The 17151-nt window shown below is 40.8% G+C and overlaps 2 protein-coding genes across 4 annotated transcripts; one reads left to right on the forward strand and one right to left on the reverse strand.

The window, feature by feature from the left end:
* The first annotated feature begins 1531 nt into the window (after positions 1–1531).
* LOC122089849 (beta-glucosidase 18-like) lies at positions 1532–7433 on the forward strand. 3 transcript variants are annotated; one of them, XM_042659571.1, is made up of 14 exons: positions 1532–1772; positions 2113–2179; positions 2309–2313; positions 3734–3787; positions 4566–4641; positions 4729–4803; positions 5032–5119; positions 5240–5492; positions 5648–5763; positions 6006–6261; positions 6406–6508; positions 6641–6749; positions 6831–7067; positions 7211–7433. In XM_042659571.1, exons 1-13 carry the CDS (start codon positions 1635–1637, stop codon positions 7051–7053), a joined length of 1563 nt encoding a protein of 520 aa, XP_042515505.1. In that variant the 5' UTR covers positions 1532–1634; the 3' UTR covers positions 7054–7067; positions 7211–7433. The 3 variants fall into 3 exon arrangements, with proteins under 3 accessions (XP_042515505.1, XP_042515504.1, XP_042515503.1); XM_042659570.1 differs by lacking the exon at positions 2309–2313 and having other exon boundaries at positions 3730–3787; positions 7218–7433; XM_042659569.1 differs by lacking the exon at positions 2309–2313 and having other exon boundaries at positions 1535–1772; positions 3730–3787.
* A 2776-nt stretch (positions 7434–10209) lies between these two features.
* On the reverse strand, positions 10210–14466 carry LOC122089667 (putative beta-glucosidase 17). Its single transcript, XM_042659373.1, has 8 exons — positions 14329–14466; positions 14069–14218; positions 11817–11892; positions 11658–11732; positions 11262–11340; positions 10674–10935; positions 10418–10533; positions 10210–10315 (listed from the first exon to the last, which is right to left on the reverse strand). Exons 1-8 carry the CDS (start codon positions 14464–14466, stop codon positions 10210–10212), a joined length of 1002 nt encoding a protein of 333 aa, XP_042515307.1.
* Between the last annotated feature and the right edge of the window lie 2685 nt (positions 14467–17151).

The following is a 17151-nucleotide window of genomic DNA, read 5'->3' on the forward strand; positions in this document are numbered from 1 at the left end:
TCTGTCCAAAAATTTCAACTCCTGGATTAGGATTTTCATCCTACATGCTGGGCTAGGGTTGGGGATATCAAAGACCAAGGTTGGGTCAGACCGAGCCTGGGCTGAGGCCTTGGTTCGAGGCCAATTCTGTAAAATGTATACAAGATAAGGGCCATAGATTAAGCATCATTCATTATTTATTTTTATCATATGCCATTGATTTGATATATATCAAACATATACATATTTAAATTTAGAAAACCATTTTTTTTCTTTTTTTTTCTTTTTTTTATGTAAATAATCACAGGGAAAAAAAAGGAAAAATTACATGATTACCCACCTTTGGGTTTCCCTTTACAAAATTACCCACAAAAAGTTTTGGTCAACAAAAATACCCAAAATTAGGTTTGGGTTTACAAAACTACCCAAAACAGTGATTCTCCTTCATCTGCCTATTTGTTTTGTCATTTTTACCCCTGGCCAAGGATGTAGCACGGCCTGATGGAGGCCGAGGTGGAAGCCCGGCCTAATGGAAGCCGAGGTGATAGCACGGCCTGATGGAGGCCGAGGTGGCGGCCCGCGCTCCACCTCTGCCTCCGTAAAGCCGTGCTGAACCTAGGCCTACATAGGCCGTGCTCCACCTCGGCCTAAATCAGGCCGTTTTGCCACATCGGCCTCCATCAGGCCGCGCTCCATCTCTGCCTCCGTAAAGCCGTGCTGAACCAGGCCTCCATCAGGATGTGTTCCACCTCGGCCTCCATCAGGCCGCGCTATCACCTCGGCTTCCATTAGGCCGAGCTTCCACCTCGGCCTCCATCAGGTCGTGCCACAACCTTGGCCACGGGTAAAAATGACAAACCAAATAGGCAGATGAAGGAGAATCACTGTTTTGGGTAGTTTTGTAAACCCAAACCTAATTTTGGGTATTTTTGTTGACCAAAATTTTTTGTGGGTAATTTTGTAAAGGAAACCCAAAAGTGGGTAATCATGTAATTTTTCCAAAAAAAAATCCCAAACCCAGCCCACCCTAAACTGAAAAATTCTGGCCTGGCTGAGATATCCTTGCCCAACTTCAAACCATACAGTTCTTGGGCTCAACCAGAGAACACTATCCTCGGCCTCAGTTTTCCCGGTTGCTAACCTACTTGGTAAACACCTCTTAGTTTGGGACTATGACACATCCCAGCAGCCAAGCCCAGACCCATTTTAGTATATTAATGCAGGCCTTTTCAGCAATAACGTGTGGATCTTAATTAATTGAAGGATTAGGACACAACCAGGTTCATCGTTCATCGTTCATCGTTCATCGTTCATCGTTCATCGTTCATCATTGCCAGGAAAAGTTTAAGGGAAAAGTAAAAGAAAACGAAAAAGATACAACCTGAGTACCTTATTCAGGTTTCCCAATGGAAAGCTTTTTCCACCATCTCTTTGTCCTTTTTATATAATTCTCACTCAACTTTATATGGTGGTGGGGGCCTTCCTCACCTAAAAAAGTAGTACAGGAATAAAGCATTCTCTCATCAAAGAAGACAATGAAGATATGATGGATGGGGATATAAAAGAAAGAAATTAATGGGTACCTGGTGATCTACCTCAAAAATAGGAGTAAAAGCACACCCTAGCTACCTCTTTTGTCTTTGAGAGAGTGAGAGATGGGAAGAGCAACAGTGGTAGTAGAAGTGGGAGTAGTTATTGTGCTTCTGCAACTGGTATCATCCATTAACTGTATCTTGGATCGCAGCCAATTCCCTGAAACATTTCTTTTTGGAACTTCAACTTCTGCTTACCAGGTAAATTTAGTTGTTAATCTCATGAACTGTGCAGAGAAATATTGCAAATTTCTTTCAACCTCTTCATCATATGTGGGTTATCTTTGAGGAACTTTAATATTTAGTCATTAGTACTCAAAGGTATTAGGAATGGCAATTTCTCTCTCTCTCTCTCTCTCTCTCTCTCTCTCTCTCTCTCGTATTTGGGTGGGGGGGGGGTTGTAGATGATAAAAATTTGAGAGACAGAAAATGATATGAAGAATTAAAATCCTGTTTCTTCTTTCTCACAAGTTTTTGAGGTTTTTTTTTTTTTTTTTCCAAAATATATAAATAATTTTGGTTCCATCCATTAATGCACAGGTTGAAGGTGGCTACTTAGAGGACAACAAAAGCCTCAGCAATTGGGATGTATTCACCAAAATATCAGGTGATTTTATTCTTCTTTTCTTAGTGGCAAAAGGGCATTAATGCTTGAGCATATTCACTACCCACTAGTAATGATAATAACTAATTAATTTCCCTAACCTTCGCTTCTTAGACCATATATATAAACCAGGGAGAGTTGAATATATAGCTATGAGGAGATAGCTTGCTTGGGATGATATTAAAAAAATTGGAAAATGGATCTATACGCCACTCATTATTTGTGAGGAGATAGATGTGTCTCTCCTTGGTCACCCACACGTGAGACATTAACTTCCCAAGATTAGAAAGAAGTCAAAACCACGTAGGACCATGTGGGCCTTGGTGGCCTGTGTGTGTTTATTTTATTACTGACATCATGAATCCTATGATCAGGCCTCACTTGAGCCTGGGCCTGGGCCTGGAGCCCAATCTAATGCATCAGGCAGCCCATAAACCAACAACCCTACTTAAAAAATAGAACCCACAGTTTTCACATACATTGAATGGCCAGAAAATTATTTAAGGGATTTTTTTTTATTAAAATTTATATCCCTTTGTCAAATAAGTTGTACCCTTACTGTTTTTTGGCCTCTTATCCCAGCATATTTCTTCTTCTTTTAATATGGATAAAATTCAAGCATTTTATAAATATAATTGAAAACTCGTGGCAATGGCAATTCTTGAAAATGACATGATAATAAGTACTTTAAATTATTTTGAATATTTTTTTTAGTTTTAACTGAAAGAACAACTGAAAATAAAATAAGGGACAATCAAAAGAAGACTATGTTTTCTAAATACAGCTATAGAGGTGTCATCCAATAGTGATCCTTTTGTTTAAATACATGAGGTGGGTGACTATTATTAAAAATATATTATTAGTTAATTTTCAACTCATTAAGTTGATTGGGTGAGTCCCACGGCGACATAAAATAATTATTTATGAACAACTTTTTAACTACTTTCTATAAGGAGCCCGTGGTATGAACCTTGACTACTTTTTTTTTTCTTCTAATAACGAGTATCCAGGCCTTCAGCCTAACTAGTCCTGCGGGCAAAATGAACCTTGATACATACACACTTTAAATGGCAATATCTATCATGTGACAGTTTAAATGGAGCCCAACCTTGTGAATAGGTAGACCCAAGGTCCATTGTTCACATATCGAGTTTCATCCTTATTGGCACGCATCGGATAAGAAAGAACAAGAGTGAAAAGAAAACAATATTTTGCAAATCCTAGGCTATGGGAGAGTGCACAATAATAGTCTTAGTACCATACGCTTGCATAGACATACATGGAGATGCATGCAGATATGCGAGAAGGTATTTAATTAAACTAGACTCTGACATGACACGTGGCTAATCCAGACCATGACCTATTGATCCAACGATTAAAATAACTATAAAGGTATCCACTTGGAAAAGGAATAATGGTTTGTAGTAGGAACAATTTTCCCATTTTGATATCTGACTACCAATATACTATAAAAAAAAAAAATTCCATAATTATAGAAAATAAAACTTTTTCAAATGTTGCTAAAAATTGAATTAATTGTTTTGTTTTTCCAGGGAGTTCAAGGATGGAAGTAATGGAGATATTGCTGATGATCACTATCATCGTTTCATGGTACCACCCCCTCCACTTATTACTTCATGCAAAGTAAATTGTTATTTTGTTGAGGCTCTGTTTGTTTCCAAGGAAAAAAAATAAATAAAAGGAAATTTTTTAAGAGAAATCCGAATTAAAACTTATTCTAGTTCATAATACATTCACTACCCCTTGAATATAAGTGATCCAATTTCTATTATCCATTGACAATATTTTGATGATTGGAGATGGCTTCACTGATGATGATTTTGCTTAGTAAAGTACCATGGAAAAGGAAAAATGGGTAATCTTCATGGATGCCAACCAAATGCAAAGCTAAAACATAAGAGTAAGTTGTGTCAGCTGTCAAACCCATAACTAAATTAGTGAGATTTCAGTGAATTCCATAAGCACATAATCAAGCTATGCATCATATATGAATACTGTCTTTTGTTCTTTATTCTGGATCATGTTGGAACCTTATAGATCCACACTGTCAATTGATAAATTTCAAGTACATTTACCTTTTCTCCCCCCTCCCTCATGCTATTTCTTAAAAGAATGGAAATTCAGAACATATATTTATGGATACAATGGACACTTACATGATTAGGTCATTTGGAAGACATTATTAATTGGATTCCAACCTAACAGAGGAAAGCATAGATCACCTCCCCACATCATTTTAAACTATTTCAGTTTCTTCAAACAATTGGGCTGATTTAAACTTATATTTTCTTTTCTTCCCCCCTCCCCCTCTCCCCAAATGGGATCTTGTTACATTTTCTTCTAATGATAACTACACCTAATCAAATAGGAAGATGTGGAGCTAATGCATTCACTGGGAGTTAATTCCTACAGATTCTCCATTTCATGGTCAAGAGTCCTCCCAAGTAAGTTAGCATATTAGTTCTTTTGTTTATTTTTCTTCTTCTAGTTATAGATGAAGTTAGACAATTAAACTCAATATGTAACACCAGGTGGTAGATTTGGAGAGATTAATCCCAAGGGAATCGAATTCTACAACAAGCTCATAAATGCCCTCATACACAAAGGTAAATCATATGCAATTATTCAAACACCCATGCTTTGTATTATTTTCCATTCTTCTGTTGGTCTGTTGGTTCTGTAAATGTTCTTGAGGGGCTTTTACATGCTTAGATGGATGCGCGACACAGATAGAAGCAATATAGTACCTTGTCATTTTTGTCATGATAATGATAGAGACTGTATGCATATATAGGCATAATGTTCTGCTAACCGAATTCTTATTATCTATCCAGGGATACAACCATTTGTTACATTAATCCATTATGATATTCCTCAAGAACTTGAAGACCGATATGGATCATGGTTGAATTCCCAAATACAGTAAGTTCTCCACAGGAGTAAATGAAAGCATTGACTTCTAGCATTGACAAAGGTTTATAGAATTCAAATCAAAATTCGTAACATATCAAAAGTTTCTACTTGTCTTTCTTTTGAGTCCAGGGAAGACTTTGGATATTTTGCAGATGTGTGTTTCAGAGCTTTTGGAGATAGAGTGAAGTACTGGGTCACCTTAAATGAGCCAAATTTCATGGTGTTATTCGGTTACCTCTTCGGGAGTTACCCACCGTGTCATTGTTCCAAGATGTATGGTGATTGTCAATTTGGAGATTCTAAAACAGAACCATACATTGCAGCACACAATATAATATTATCACATGCAACTGCTGTTGACATCTATAGAAAAAAATATCAGGTAGATCTGGACTTTCTTGATAATGTTTGTGTTTCATAATCACAAAATCCTTATGAAATTTGTTCAAAATTTTGATTTACTATGCTACTTCAGGGAATATATATGGAAATAAAACTCTTGTGAGTCATTTAACTTAGCTTTGCTTCCTATGAAAGGTTGAACAAGGAGGTATGATTGGGATTGTGATGAACACCTACTGGTATGAACCATTTAGAAATCTTCCAGCAGATCGGTTGGCAGTTCAGAAAGCTCTTTCATTTTTTGTTGGATGGTAATCAATTCAGACGCTTTTTTTTTTTTTTTTTAGATTATTTCAGTACATTTTATTGTGACACTGTCTACATGAACACTTGATCAGTTTTTTTTACCATAGATGCTCGGATATGGTAGTGTATTTATTGATTATTGATCTTGCATTTCCATTTGACTAGATTCACTCTGTATTGTAACCCATGCTGCCACATATGTTTGTTGTTCATGATTGTTTTTCTCCAATGCTTTTAATGTATACAGGTTCTTGGATCCCATAATCCTTGGTGAATACCCTCCTGAGATGCAGAGACTCTTGGGTTTGAGGTTACCAAAGTTTTCATTAGAAGAAAAGAAGAAACTTGAGAACAAGCTTGATTTTATCGGAATCAATCATTATACAACTCTTTATGCTAAGGACTGCATGTTCTCTCAATGTGATTATGATACACATCAATGGTTATGGGATGCCTCTGTATGGCTCACAGGGGAAAAGAATGGGATCCCTATTGGTGTTCCGGTAAGAACTCAAGAACAACTTTCCTGTTAATAATCCATTTAATAAGGTCCAAATCTCCAATGTCTACAGCAATTACTATGACATTGGGAAGCATTCTTGAATCTTGGTTCATACTTAGTGAAACATGTATTTTCTCTTCAAAAGACTGCAATGCCTCGCTTCTATGTCGTTCCTTATGGCCTCGAGAAGGTTGTCAGCTATTTGAAAGAAAGATACAACAACACCCCAATGTTCATCACAGAAAATGGTATGAAATATTTGAGTAACCATCCTGTATACAAAACAGTTATAATCAAAGTTTAATGATCAATGACCTCATTGAAAGTACATTTGTTTTGACTCCAAGTACATAAACATGAGTGTAATATTTTGCGCGCAGGATACCCACAAGGGAACAATCCCAGTGATTCTATTGAAGACTTCCTCAATGATTCAAGAAGAGTAGAATATATAAGCAACTACATGGATTCCTTGACAGTAGCTATGAGGTATGAATTTGGATTTAATATACCTTTTTCGACTATTCTTCTGCCATTTTTTAACTTGACTATTTCCTATGTATGGTATAGGCATGGAGCTGATGTAAGGGGTTATTTCATATGGTCGCTTCTCGATAATTTTGAATGGAATTTTGGGTATACTTTGCGGTTTGGGCTTTATCATGTGGACTTCAACACATTAAAGAGAACTCCTAAACTATCAGCAGAGTGGTACAAGCAGTTTCTAACTGGAGCAAAGACACTGAAACAAAAGGGCAGCGAGACAGAAGTGCGGCAGCAACTACATTACTAATTGATGCATCCAAGGTAACATCTTGTCTATCACCTTCAGTAAATAGTTTACTGGGTCTGACCATTGTAAACAAGAATGTCTTAAAACATGGCTGCATTATTTAATGACAATCATGCTGGAGTGTCCACAATTCTCATATCTTGTTGATCTCATGTAGTGCCCAGACTCCAGCATTCAAGGTCCATTAATTTCTTCTCCAACAGTGGCAGCTCACTCTAAGGTCACAGTGTAACATATCTCTTCAAAAAATGAAGTTATGTTTATGCATGTATAGCTACAAGAATATCAAAACTTTATTTGCTGTGCATACACAATTATCCCAGTGAAGACTAGATCAAAGACACAGAGTAAACAGCAGTATAGAGTTTAAATTTTTTTAAGTCTTTTGAAGTTCTTGATTTCATTTTGGAAGGAGGCATCTAATAATTTTACAAGATACCCATAATAGGGAGGAAAAGCTCTTAATGGTTCCCATATCCATTGCTAGAGAATTATGAGATGGTTTAGGTACTATTCATGTGGAATTATTCCTTACAAGTTCCTTTCAATACTCAATCTGGATGAGCTTGTGGTTGCCCTAACCAAAGAGTAATCAAAAGAGATATATTTCAGCTAAAGATAAGAAGGCCACTCTGTGTGAATTTCTTGTCGTCTATTTTTCATATAATCCTGAAACATTGTGGGAGAGCTTCTCCAGGTTCTGGACAATGCCAATCACATCATTTCGAACATAGTTGAATGTGCTTTTCCTCTTTAATTAATTCCATAGATCACAAATGATATGGTCTGAGATTTTGAGAGGAAGATACATGGCCTAGTACGGTCCTCCCCAAACCCCAAGGGGTAGCCGAGTTGGCAAGGGACCTTCGCTTCAGGAAACATGTGATTTTGAGTTCAATTTCTCTTACCTCCTTAGGGTCACTCGCATGAGAGTGTTTAGTGCTCTTTACTACTTTCAGTGAAAGTTGAATGGATCTCTAACCAAGCCGAAGGTCTAGATACCTATCGTTAACCAAAAAAAAAAAACAGGTGCAGTCCTCCCAAGTTGGATATTTTGAGATGGATTTGAAAACTGCTACATTCCAAACTCTAGAGCCTAAGGAGGCGTTGGTCGGAGTCCCCAACCCGTATCCCTACATAAGTGGTGAGTGTGGGTAGTCTCGTATGAGGACCTGATCCTCTCTCTCATAAGTAATCTCATTTTTTTTTTTTCTTATTCTTTTTCTCTGAGTTTAAATTTAGGAACAATCTCTCTTAGACCCCGCAGTGACAGGAACCTCAATGCATGAGTAACCCTTTTACTAATTGAATGCTAACTTGTACGTATATGGCCCACGAAAATCCTTGGCATCCGCTATGACGGTCATCTCATTTTGGTTGGTGTAAATATCCAATTTTGTTTCCACACAAAAAAAAAAAAAAAAAAAAATCCAATTTTGTTACCTTTAGGCAACGATGATTATAAGGCAGGGATCGGCTTCATACTCTATCTCAAGAAAGCATTGATTTGTAAAGGACCAAAATATCCCTAAAAACATTTAATAATATATTGAACTGTGAGGTTTAATTTCGACATGTCAATACCCGTAATTTCTACTGAGAACTAGTCGATGGTAAGGAGACGACATATGAAAGGTCTTCAACCCTTTTTCTTGTGCAAAAAATGTGAAAATCACTTTTTCCATGTTTTTCTAGGACTTTTGAGCCAAGAACGAGATCAACTCTTGCACCATGAGATAGTACTCAGAAAAACCATTCTAACGGTATATTACATGTCAAAATCGGATATACAATTTGATCTCTTGGAAGTTTGATAGCAACTTGGGTGGTGCTACCAACCACTGATCTCCATTTTTTTTTTTTTGTTTGCCCCGAATATGACAATTTTAACCCTTCATTTGGGTCCCCCAATAAATAGGAGATCCCTCCATAATTCCCAAGACACTCTACACCTTGCTAAGGGCACTGCTCGTAAGAAGCCTCTTTTCTTGTCCTACGAAACACAAAGGGTCCTCTCCCATTGCCAAAGACCCTAGTATCTAGCAAAAAAAAAAATTCCCTAGAAAATCCCAGAAAAGTTCAGAAAATCTCAAAAACCTTAAAAATCTCTGAAAAGTGCAAAATATCTCAAAGGTAGTCTAAAAGAGTCTGAACAACCCGAGTCTTCCGAAGGAGAAAAAATTTCCCCCTCTGAGTCAGGTAATCCAAAGAAGTGTTCATTTGGAGAAAAGGGGCCCACCCCTTTCTACCTTCATCAAGGTTCGAGCTCAGGTATAATTCCCAACTTCAATGGGCATAATGTAGACTTATTGGTTGTTGAGCTTATTTTAGTGTAAGAAACAGAATTCAGATAATAGGTATAAGACTTGATAGTAACAATTATGTATTACAATATATAATTATAAGTAGAAGTGTAACTTACTTGTTAAACTTGGCCCATAGAAAACTTCCAACTTATGTAGAGTTGAATAGTATAGGTATATACCCTCCTTAAAGTATTTGAACACCTTGTACATGTATGCAACCGGGTTGACCTTAAAATTTTACCTCTAAGAGAAAAAAAAAAAAAAAAAAAGAAGGAAAAATTACATGATTACCCACTTTTGGGTTTCCCTTTACAAAATTACCCACAAAAATTTTTGGTCAACAAAAATACCCAAAATTAGGTTTGGGTTTACAAAACTACCCAAAACAGTGATTCTCCTTCATCTGCCTATTTTTTTTGTCATTTTTATCCCTGGCCCACCTGGGCCTCCATCATGCCATGCTGCCACCTCGGCCTCCATCAGGCCGCGCTCCACCTCGGCCTCCATCAGGCCGCGCTCCACCTCGGCCTCCATCAGGTCGTGCTCCACCTCGGCCTCCATCAAGTCGCGCTCCACCTCGGCCTCCATCAGACCGCGCTATCACCTCGGCCTCCATCAGGCCGGGCTGCCACCTCGGCCTCCATCAGACCGTGCTACAACCTTGGTCAGGGGTAAAAATGACAAAACAAATAGGCAGATGAAGGAGAATCACTGTTTTGGGTAGTTTTGCAAACCCAAACCTAATTTTGGGTATTTTTGTTGACCAAAACTTTTTGTGGGTAATTTTGTAAAGGGAAACCCAAAAGTGGGTAATCATGTAATTTTCCCGAAAAACAATGGAGGAAAAAAATCATGAACAACAGACATATATGATGGTGTGGGATACAAGAACATTTAAATGGACAATTTCCATTGCCCTTGTTAGAACAAATGTTTCTAAAACATATAGAGTGAAACTATTTCCATTTGACAAACAGTTGAATGGAAATGCAAATTCAATATATACACCATTATAAAAATAAAAATAATAAAAACAAAAACTTGTCTGAATTGATTACCATCCAATAAAAAATGAAAGAGCCCTTTGAACTGCCAATCGGTCTGCTGAAATATTTCTAAGCGGTTCATGCCAGAAGGTGTTCATCACAATCCCAATCATACCCCCTTGTTCAACCTTTTATAGATAGCAAAGATAAGTTAAATGACTCACAATAGTTTTTCCATATATTCCCAATCCCAAAGTAGCAAAGTAAACTTTCAACAGCAATTTTGTGATTATGAAGCCAAACATTAGTCAAGCAAATCCAGAACTACCTGATATTTTTTTCTATAGATGTCAACAGCCGTTGCATGTGATAATATTACATTGTGTGCTGCAATGTATGGTTCTGTTTTAGAGTCTCCAAATTGACAATCACCAAACATCTTGGAACAATGATGGGGTGGGTAAATCCCGGTGAGGTAACCGAATAACACCATATAATTTGGTTCATTAAAGGTGACCCAGTACTTCACTCTATCTCCAAAAGCTCTGAAACACACATCTGCAAAATATCCAAAGTCTTCCCTGCACTCAAAAGAAAGACAAGTAGAAAATTTTTATATGACACGAATTTGAGTCGAATTCTATAAACCTTTATCAATGCTTTCATTACTCTAGTCTTTTAAGCTGGAGATTTGGACAAAGATAGTTCTTTCTTTTTCATCAATCAAATCCATTTTCATGGAATATGTAATCTTGATGTTTGTATCAATAATTCCAGCTATATGCTTCTGCTTCCTCTCCCTATTTTTGTTTGATGCGCAAGAAAGGTTTAATGCAAGGCAGCTACTAGGTTAGATGGGTCACTCCTAGTGATCCTGAAAGTAATACATCAAGTAGATATTCTACAGCAAATTTGGGGATTCAACCATGATCCATATCGGTTTTCAAGTTCTTGAGGAATATCATAATGGTTCAATGTGACAAATGGTTGTATCCCTGGATGGGTAATAAGAGAAAGGTTAGCAGAACTTTACACCTATATATATATGCATATAATAGTCTCCATCATATCATGATAAACTGTAACATGACAAGGTCCCATACTGCTTCTATTGCTGTTGCCCATCCATTTAGCATTCGAAAGCACCTCAAGAAAATTTACAGGACCACACAACTGAGCAATATGCAAATGTGAAGGTGTTGTCCAATAACATTAAGAGGCCATGGAGGAGGACTGGAATTTATTACCTCTTTTAGCTCCAACAGAACAACAGAAGAAAATCTTGGGGTCTGAATAATTGCAGATGATTTACCTTTGTGTAGGAGGGCATTTATGAGCTTGTTGTAGAATTCAATTCCCATGGGATTAATCTCTCCAAGTCTATCACCTGGTGTACATATTGATTTTCATTGTCTAACTTCATTTATAATTAAGAAGAAGAAGAAACAAAAGAACTACTGTACCAACTTACTTGGAAGGACTCTTGACCATGAAATGGAGAATCTGTAGGAATTAACTCCAAGTGAATGCATTAGCTCCACATCTTCCTATTTGATCAGTTGTTATCATTAGGAAAGGGTAAAAAAACCCCATTTGGGGGATGAGGGAAAAAAAAAAATACAGATCTATTCTGAATGATGATTCTTGGGGAAAAAAAAGAAGGAAAAAATGTGTATTTGAAGTTAGTCAATTGACAATATGGAAAAAGAGTCAAAGACAGTATTCACATATTTGTTTCAGAGGAAGTTGAGTTGTCTAACTTCCTGAACAAAGTTTTAATTACTTCTAAATTCATGCACAGTTTCCCCTTTTAAATGAGATTTTACTATCCTTTATCCAACCAAATTTGGAGTTCTTGCATATTCCAAGACAAAAGTGGAGGCAGGAACTATTGCTTCAACTCCTATCATGCGTGGTTTGATTATATGCTTACAGAATTCGCAGATATCTCAATAATTTAGTTTTGGGTTTTACATTCGACACAACTTACTCTGTCTTTTAGCTTTGCATTTGGTTGCATCCAGAATGAAATTACTCATTTTCCTTTTCCAAATTACTTTAATAAGCAAGATCATCACCAATGAAGCCATCTCTAATCATCAAAAGATTGTCAATATATAATAGAAATGGGATCATTTGGAGAAACCTGGGATGATTGGTTACTCCCAAACCATTTGAATATATTCAATGAGATGTAGGTTTTGAATGAAGTGATTGCAAATACTAGTATAGGATGGTAGTGAATATATTATTTACTCTGAATAAGTTTCAATCAGGGCTTTGTTTGGTATGTATTCCCATTCTGAGAATGTGCATTCTCATTCTCAAAATGCAGAATGTATTCGTAATTAAGAATGAGAACAGTGTTTGGATACTTCTTCAGCTTCAGTGTATTCTTAATTTTAAAGTGTTTTATATTATTTTCAGATTCTTGATAAAGAGATGAAATCCCATTTTCGACATTTCATCGAACAATTTATGGTCATAATCAAATAAACTGCTTTGACACCTGATGAGGCAAAATATGTCCCCTTCCTCAGCACGGCTGAAGCGTGTATGCAAACCTGAACAAGACTGACACTACCTCGGCGTCCAACAGGCCGTGCTATGAACTTGGATCCAACGGGCCGTGCTACCACCTCGGCCTCCATAAGTCGTGCTTCGACCTCGGACACCATAAGGCCGTGTTATTCCCACGGCCTCCATCAGGCCGTGCTATCACCTCGGATTCCATCAGGCCGTGCTATCACCTCGGATTACATCAAGCCGTGCTATCACCTAGGCCTCCAAAAGTCCGTCCTATGACCTCGGCATCAAACAAGCCGTGCTACAATCTCTCCCTCCATAGGCCGTGATATCACCTCGGCCTCCATCAGGCCGTGCCACCACCTCGGACACCATCAGGCCTTGCTGCCACCTCGGCCTCCAACAGGCCTTGCTTTCACCTAGGATTAAATCAGGCCGTTCCACCACATTGGCCTTCATTAGGCCGTGCTGCGTCCTCGGCCTCCATCAGGCCGTGCTTTACCTCGGCCTCCATCAGGCCGTGCTTTACCTCGGCTCAATATCCTCGTACTTCCACATCGGCCTCCATCAGGCCTTGATGTAACCTCAGCCTCCAACTGGCCGTGCTATCACCTCCGCCTGCATCAGGCGAAGCAAACACCTCGGCCTCCATCAGGCCGTGCTCCCACCTCAACCTCCAACAGGCCTTGCTACTAACTGGGCCTCCAACAGGCCTTGCTGACACCTCCTTGTCCTACCGGCTGAGCTACCACCTCGGCCTCCATCAGGCCGTGATTCTACCTAGGCCTCCATCAGGCCGTGCTTGATGACTCCACGCCTAAGCAGGACTCTTCACAATCGTCTCCCACTTGCCCTCCATGAGCAGCCTATAAATACCAAGGTAAGCCTCCCTCACAAAGGATCGATTACTCACTTCTCATACTGTAAAGCTCTCTTGAGCATCTGTTGTGGAAAGGTCTAACATAGGCATCGGAGAGTCCCCCGTCGGGTCAGCTCGGCTCTCCTTGTCATCTCTTCTGTGCAGGTCGGCCAAAGCACTAGGAACTGCAGGAGAGATAGTTCGGTCAAATTTTTCCGCATCAGATTGGCGCCGTCCGTGGGAAACTGTTACAAAAAGTCACCTTGGAACAATGCAATTAAGGAGTGAGAAGGTCGTTTCTTCAACGACAACACGTGCAAGATCCACTCGGGAAGTACCAATTGGACGTTCCCACTCACCACCAGTGGCAGGGCAATAAAACATCCCGGCAGAGACCCCTCTAGAAGGCCCTCTGCAAACCAGGCCCGATCCACAGGTTGCCCAGGGAGAGGGGGATCAGTCCCATCGTACAGATGCAGAGTTTGCAGCTACAGGTATTAGCCACGAACGCACTGGTGAGGGATTTCATAAGACAGTTCGGCTCCGCACTTCCAGTACCACGCACTAGTTCAACTCAGCCACAAAGGCGTGCTCCTACCAGAAATCCCATTGACGAATCTCCTGACAACAGCGTCACCCCCCAATCAACAGCAAGAAGGGGGTCAGGCAGGACTTCACGCACTGTCCATTCTGTACCACCGCGATCTCTTACTGAGGGGCGCAGGTGAGGTCCCATCCTTGCTCAGATCGGGAGAGCCATGATACTCATAGATCCCCACACTGTGCAGGAGGATGCCAACCTTCGCCTCAAAGACACACTAGAGGGACTTTCGCTGGCCCAGGCCAATGGCAGGTAAGCCAGAAGAGAGGAACCTCAACAGGTATTGCCGATACCACCGAGACCATGGACATGACACTGAAGACTGTAAGTATCTGAAAAGGAAAATTGATGAGCTCATCAAGGCCGGATACCTCAACCAGTATCTGAAGCAGAAATATGGTGGGAACTGGCCCGAGCCGAGGAGAGAAGATGTCGATCCGAGCAGAGCTAAGGCCGACCCGAATACGGATCCAGCCACGAACCGAGCTATCACTTACGACAACCAGCCTATGGGTCAGGCCATCCTAACAATCATGGGGGGACCAACTGCAGAATCAGTCAGAAAATCCAAAGCACACGCGCGGTTTGTGTGTGTCTCGGAACAACCTGCCAAAGCCCTCAAAACGGATCCACCCATCACTTTCTCCGACAGAGATTTGGAAGAGCTGAACTGGCCTCACAACGACGCGGTCGTAATTCAATTAGTGGTGGCCAAACACCCCTTCCACAGGGTCCTAGTGGACACAGGAGCCTCCGTGGACCTCATGTCATATGAAGCCTTCATAAAACTGGGGCTTGGCACCGGAGCCTTAAAACCAGCGCCCGGACCCTTGTACGGTTTCTCAGGCATGCCAGCTGAGCTAAAGGGAGTTGTTGACCTACCTGTAACCATCGGACAATGAGCTCAGACAGCCACAACCATGGTCTCTTTCATGGTCGCCAAGATCGCCTCACCCTACAATGCAATCCTTGGCCAACCTGGTTTCAACGGCCTTGACGCAATCGTGTCAACTAGGCACATGAAGGTTAAATTCCCAACCAGCAATGGAGTCGAAGAATGCAAGTCCGGCCAGAAGGAATCCCGGGAATGCTATGCCAACTTCATAAAATCCGTCAAAAACTATGCTCGGGGCTAGCATGTATGGTAGAAGTTGTTGATTGCCGAGATGAGAGCCTCCTGGCCCGAGCCGAACCGCTGCTGAGCTCCCAGCGTCGCGAGGAAATCTTAAACTTCCTCGGTGAGAACTCTGATATTTTCGCTTGGAAAGCTTCTGATATGCTAGGAATCTCCAGGACCGTAGCCGAGCACAGTCTGGACGTCAACCCGAGCTTCAGGCCTGTCCAGCAAAAGCGCAGGAACTTCGCGATTGAGAGGAACACTATCATCAACGAGGAGGTTGACAAACTCTAGCCGCAGGGTTTGTGAGGAATGTGAAGTACCCGACCTGGTTAGCCAATGTGGTCATGGTTCCGAAGTCCAACGGGAAATGGTGGATATGCGTTGACTACTCCGACCTGAACAAGGCTTACCCCGAATTGACTCCCTCATAGACTCAACTGCTCGCCATGAGATGCTGACCTTCATGGATGCATATTCCGGCTACAACCAGATAAAGATGAAGCTGGAAGATGAGGAGAAAACCGCTTTCCTCACCACTCAGGGCAACTATTGCTACACTGCAATGCCTTTTGGCCTAAAGAATGCCGGAGCCACTTACAAGAGGATGGTGAATACGATGTTCCGAAACCAGATCGGTAGAAATATGGAAGTTTACATTGACGATATGCTGGTCAAGAGCAACAAAGACACTGATCATGTGCTAGACCTGATGGAGGCTTTCGGTGTCCTGCGAAAGAACCAAATGAGACTAAATCCCACCAAGTGTGCATTTGGAGTAACCTCTGTGAAATTCTTGGGCTTTCTAGTGTCGCAAAAAGGGATAGAAGCAAACCGCTCAAAATGGCCATTCACAAGATGCTTGCACCAAGAAACATTCGCAAAGTGCAGAAACTGACCGGCTGCCTAGCGGCTCTTAACAGGTTCTTGTCCCGAGCTGGCGATAGGTGCCTTCCATTTTTCAAGCTGCTAAAAAGAGGAAAAGGCCAACAGCAATTTCGCTGGACAGAAGAATGCGAAGCAGCTTTTGAGGTGATCAAGGCCTGCCTTGCTGGGCCCCCTCTGCTGAGTCGACCTGAGCCTGGGGAAGCCGTCAGTGCAGTCCTTGTCAGGGAAGAGGCAAAGACCCAGAGGCCCATCTACTATGTGAGTCATGTGCTCCTGGAAGCAGAGACAAGGTACCGGAAGATTGAGGAGCTTGCACTGGCACTGGTCGTGACAGCCAGAAAGCTGAGGCCCTACTTCCAAGCACACGCCATTGCTGTACTAACTGATCAACCGCTGAGAAAGTCACTTCACAACCCCAGCATAGCGGGACGTATGGTAAGTTGGGCTGTCGAGTTGAGTGAGCAAAATATTGAATTCCGATCAAGGGCCAGGCACTGGCTGACTTTTTGGTAGAATGTACCCAAGCCAAAGAAGAGGGAGAACCTGAGGCCGAGCCGAACAGAAAATGAATGCTCTTTGTTGATGGTCCAGCACCACAGCACGGACGGCTCTGGGCTTGTGCCGAAAAGCCCTGAAGAGTTCACGATACATTATGCCCTTAGGTTTGTATTTCCCGCAACAAACAATGAAGCAGAGTATGAAGCACTGATTGAAGGAATCAAACTGGCAAAGGCGGTGATGGCAGACGATCTGGTCGCTCATAGTGACTCCCAATTAATCGTGAACCAAGTCAATGGCCAATACGTGGCCAAAGA

Source organism: Macadamia integrifolia, chromosome 9, assembly GCF_013358625.1.
Source record: "Macadamia integrifolia cultivar HAES 741 chromosome 9, SCU_Mint_v3, whole genome shotgun sequence".
Classification (NCBI taxonomy): domain Eukaryota; kingdom Viridiplantae; phylum Streptophyta; class Magnoliopsida; order Proteales; family Proteaceae; genus Macadamia; species Macadamia integrifolia.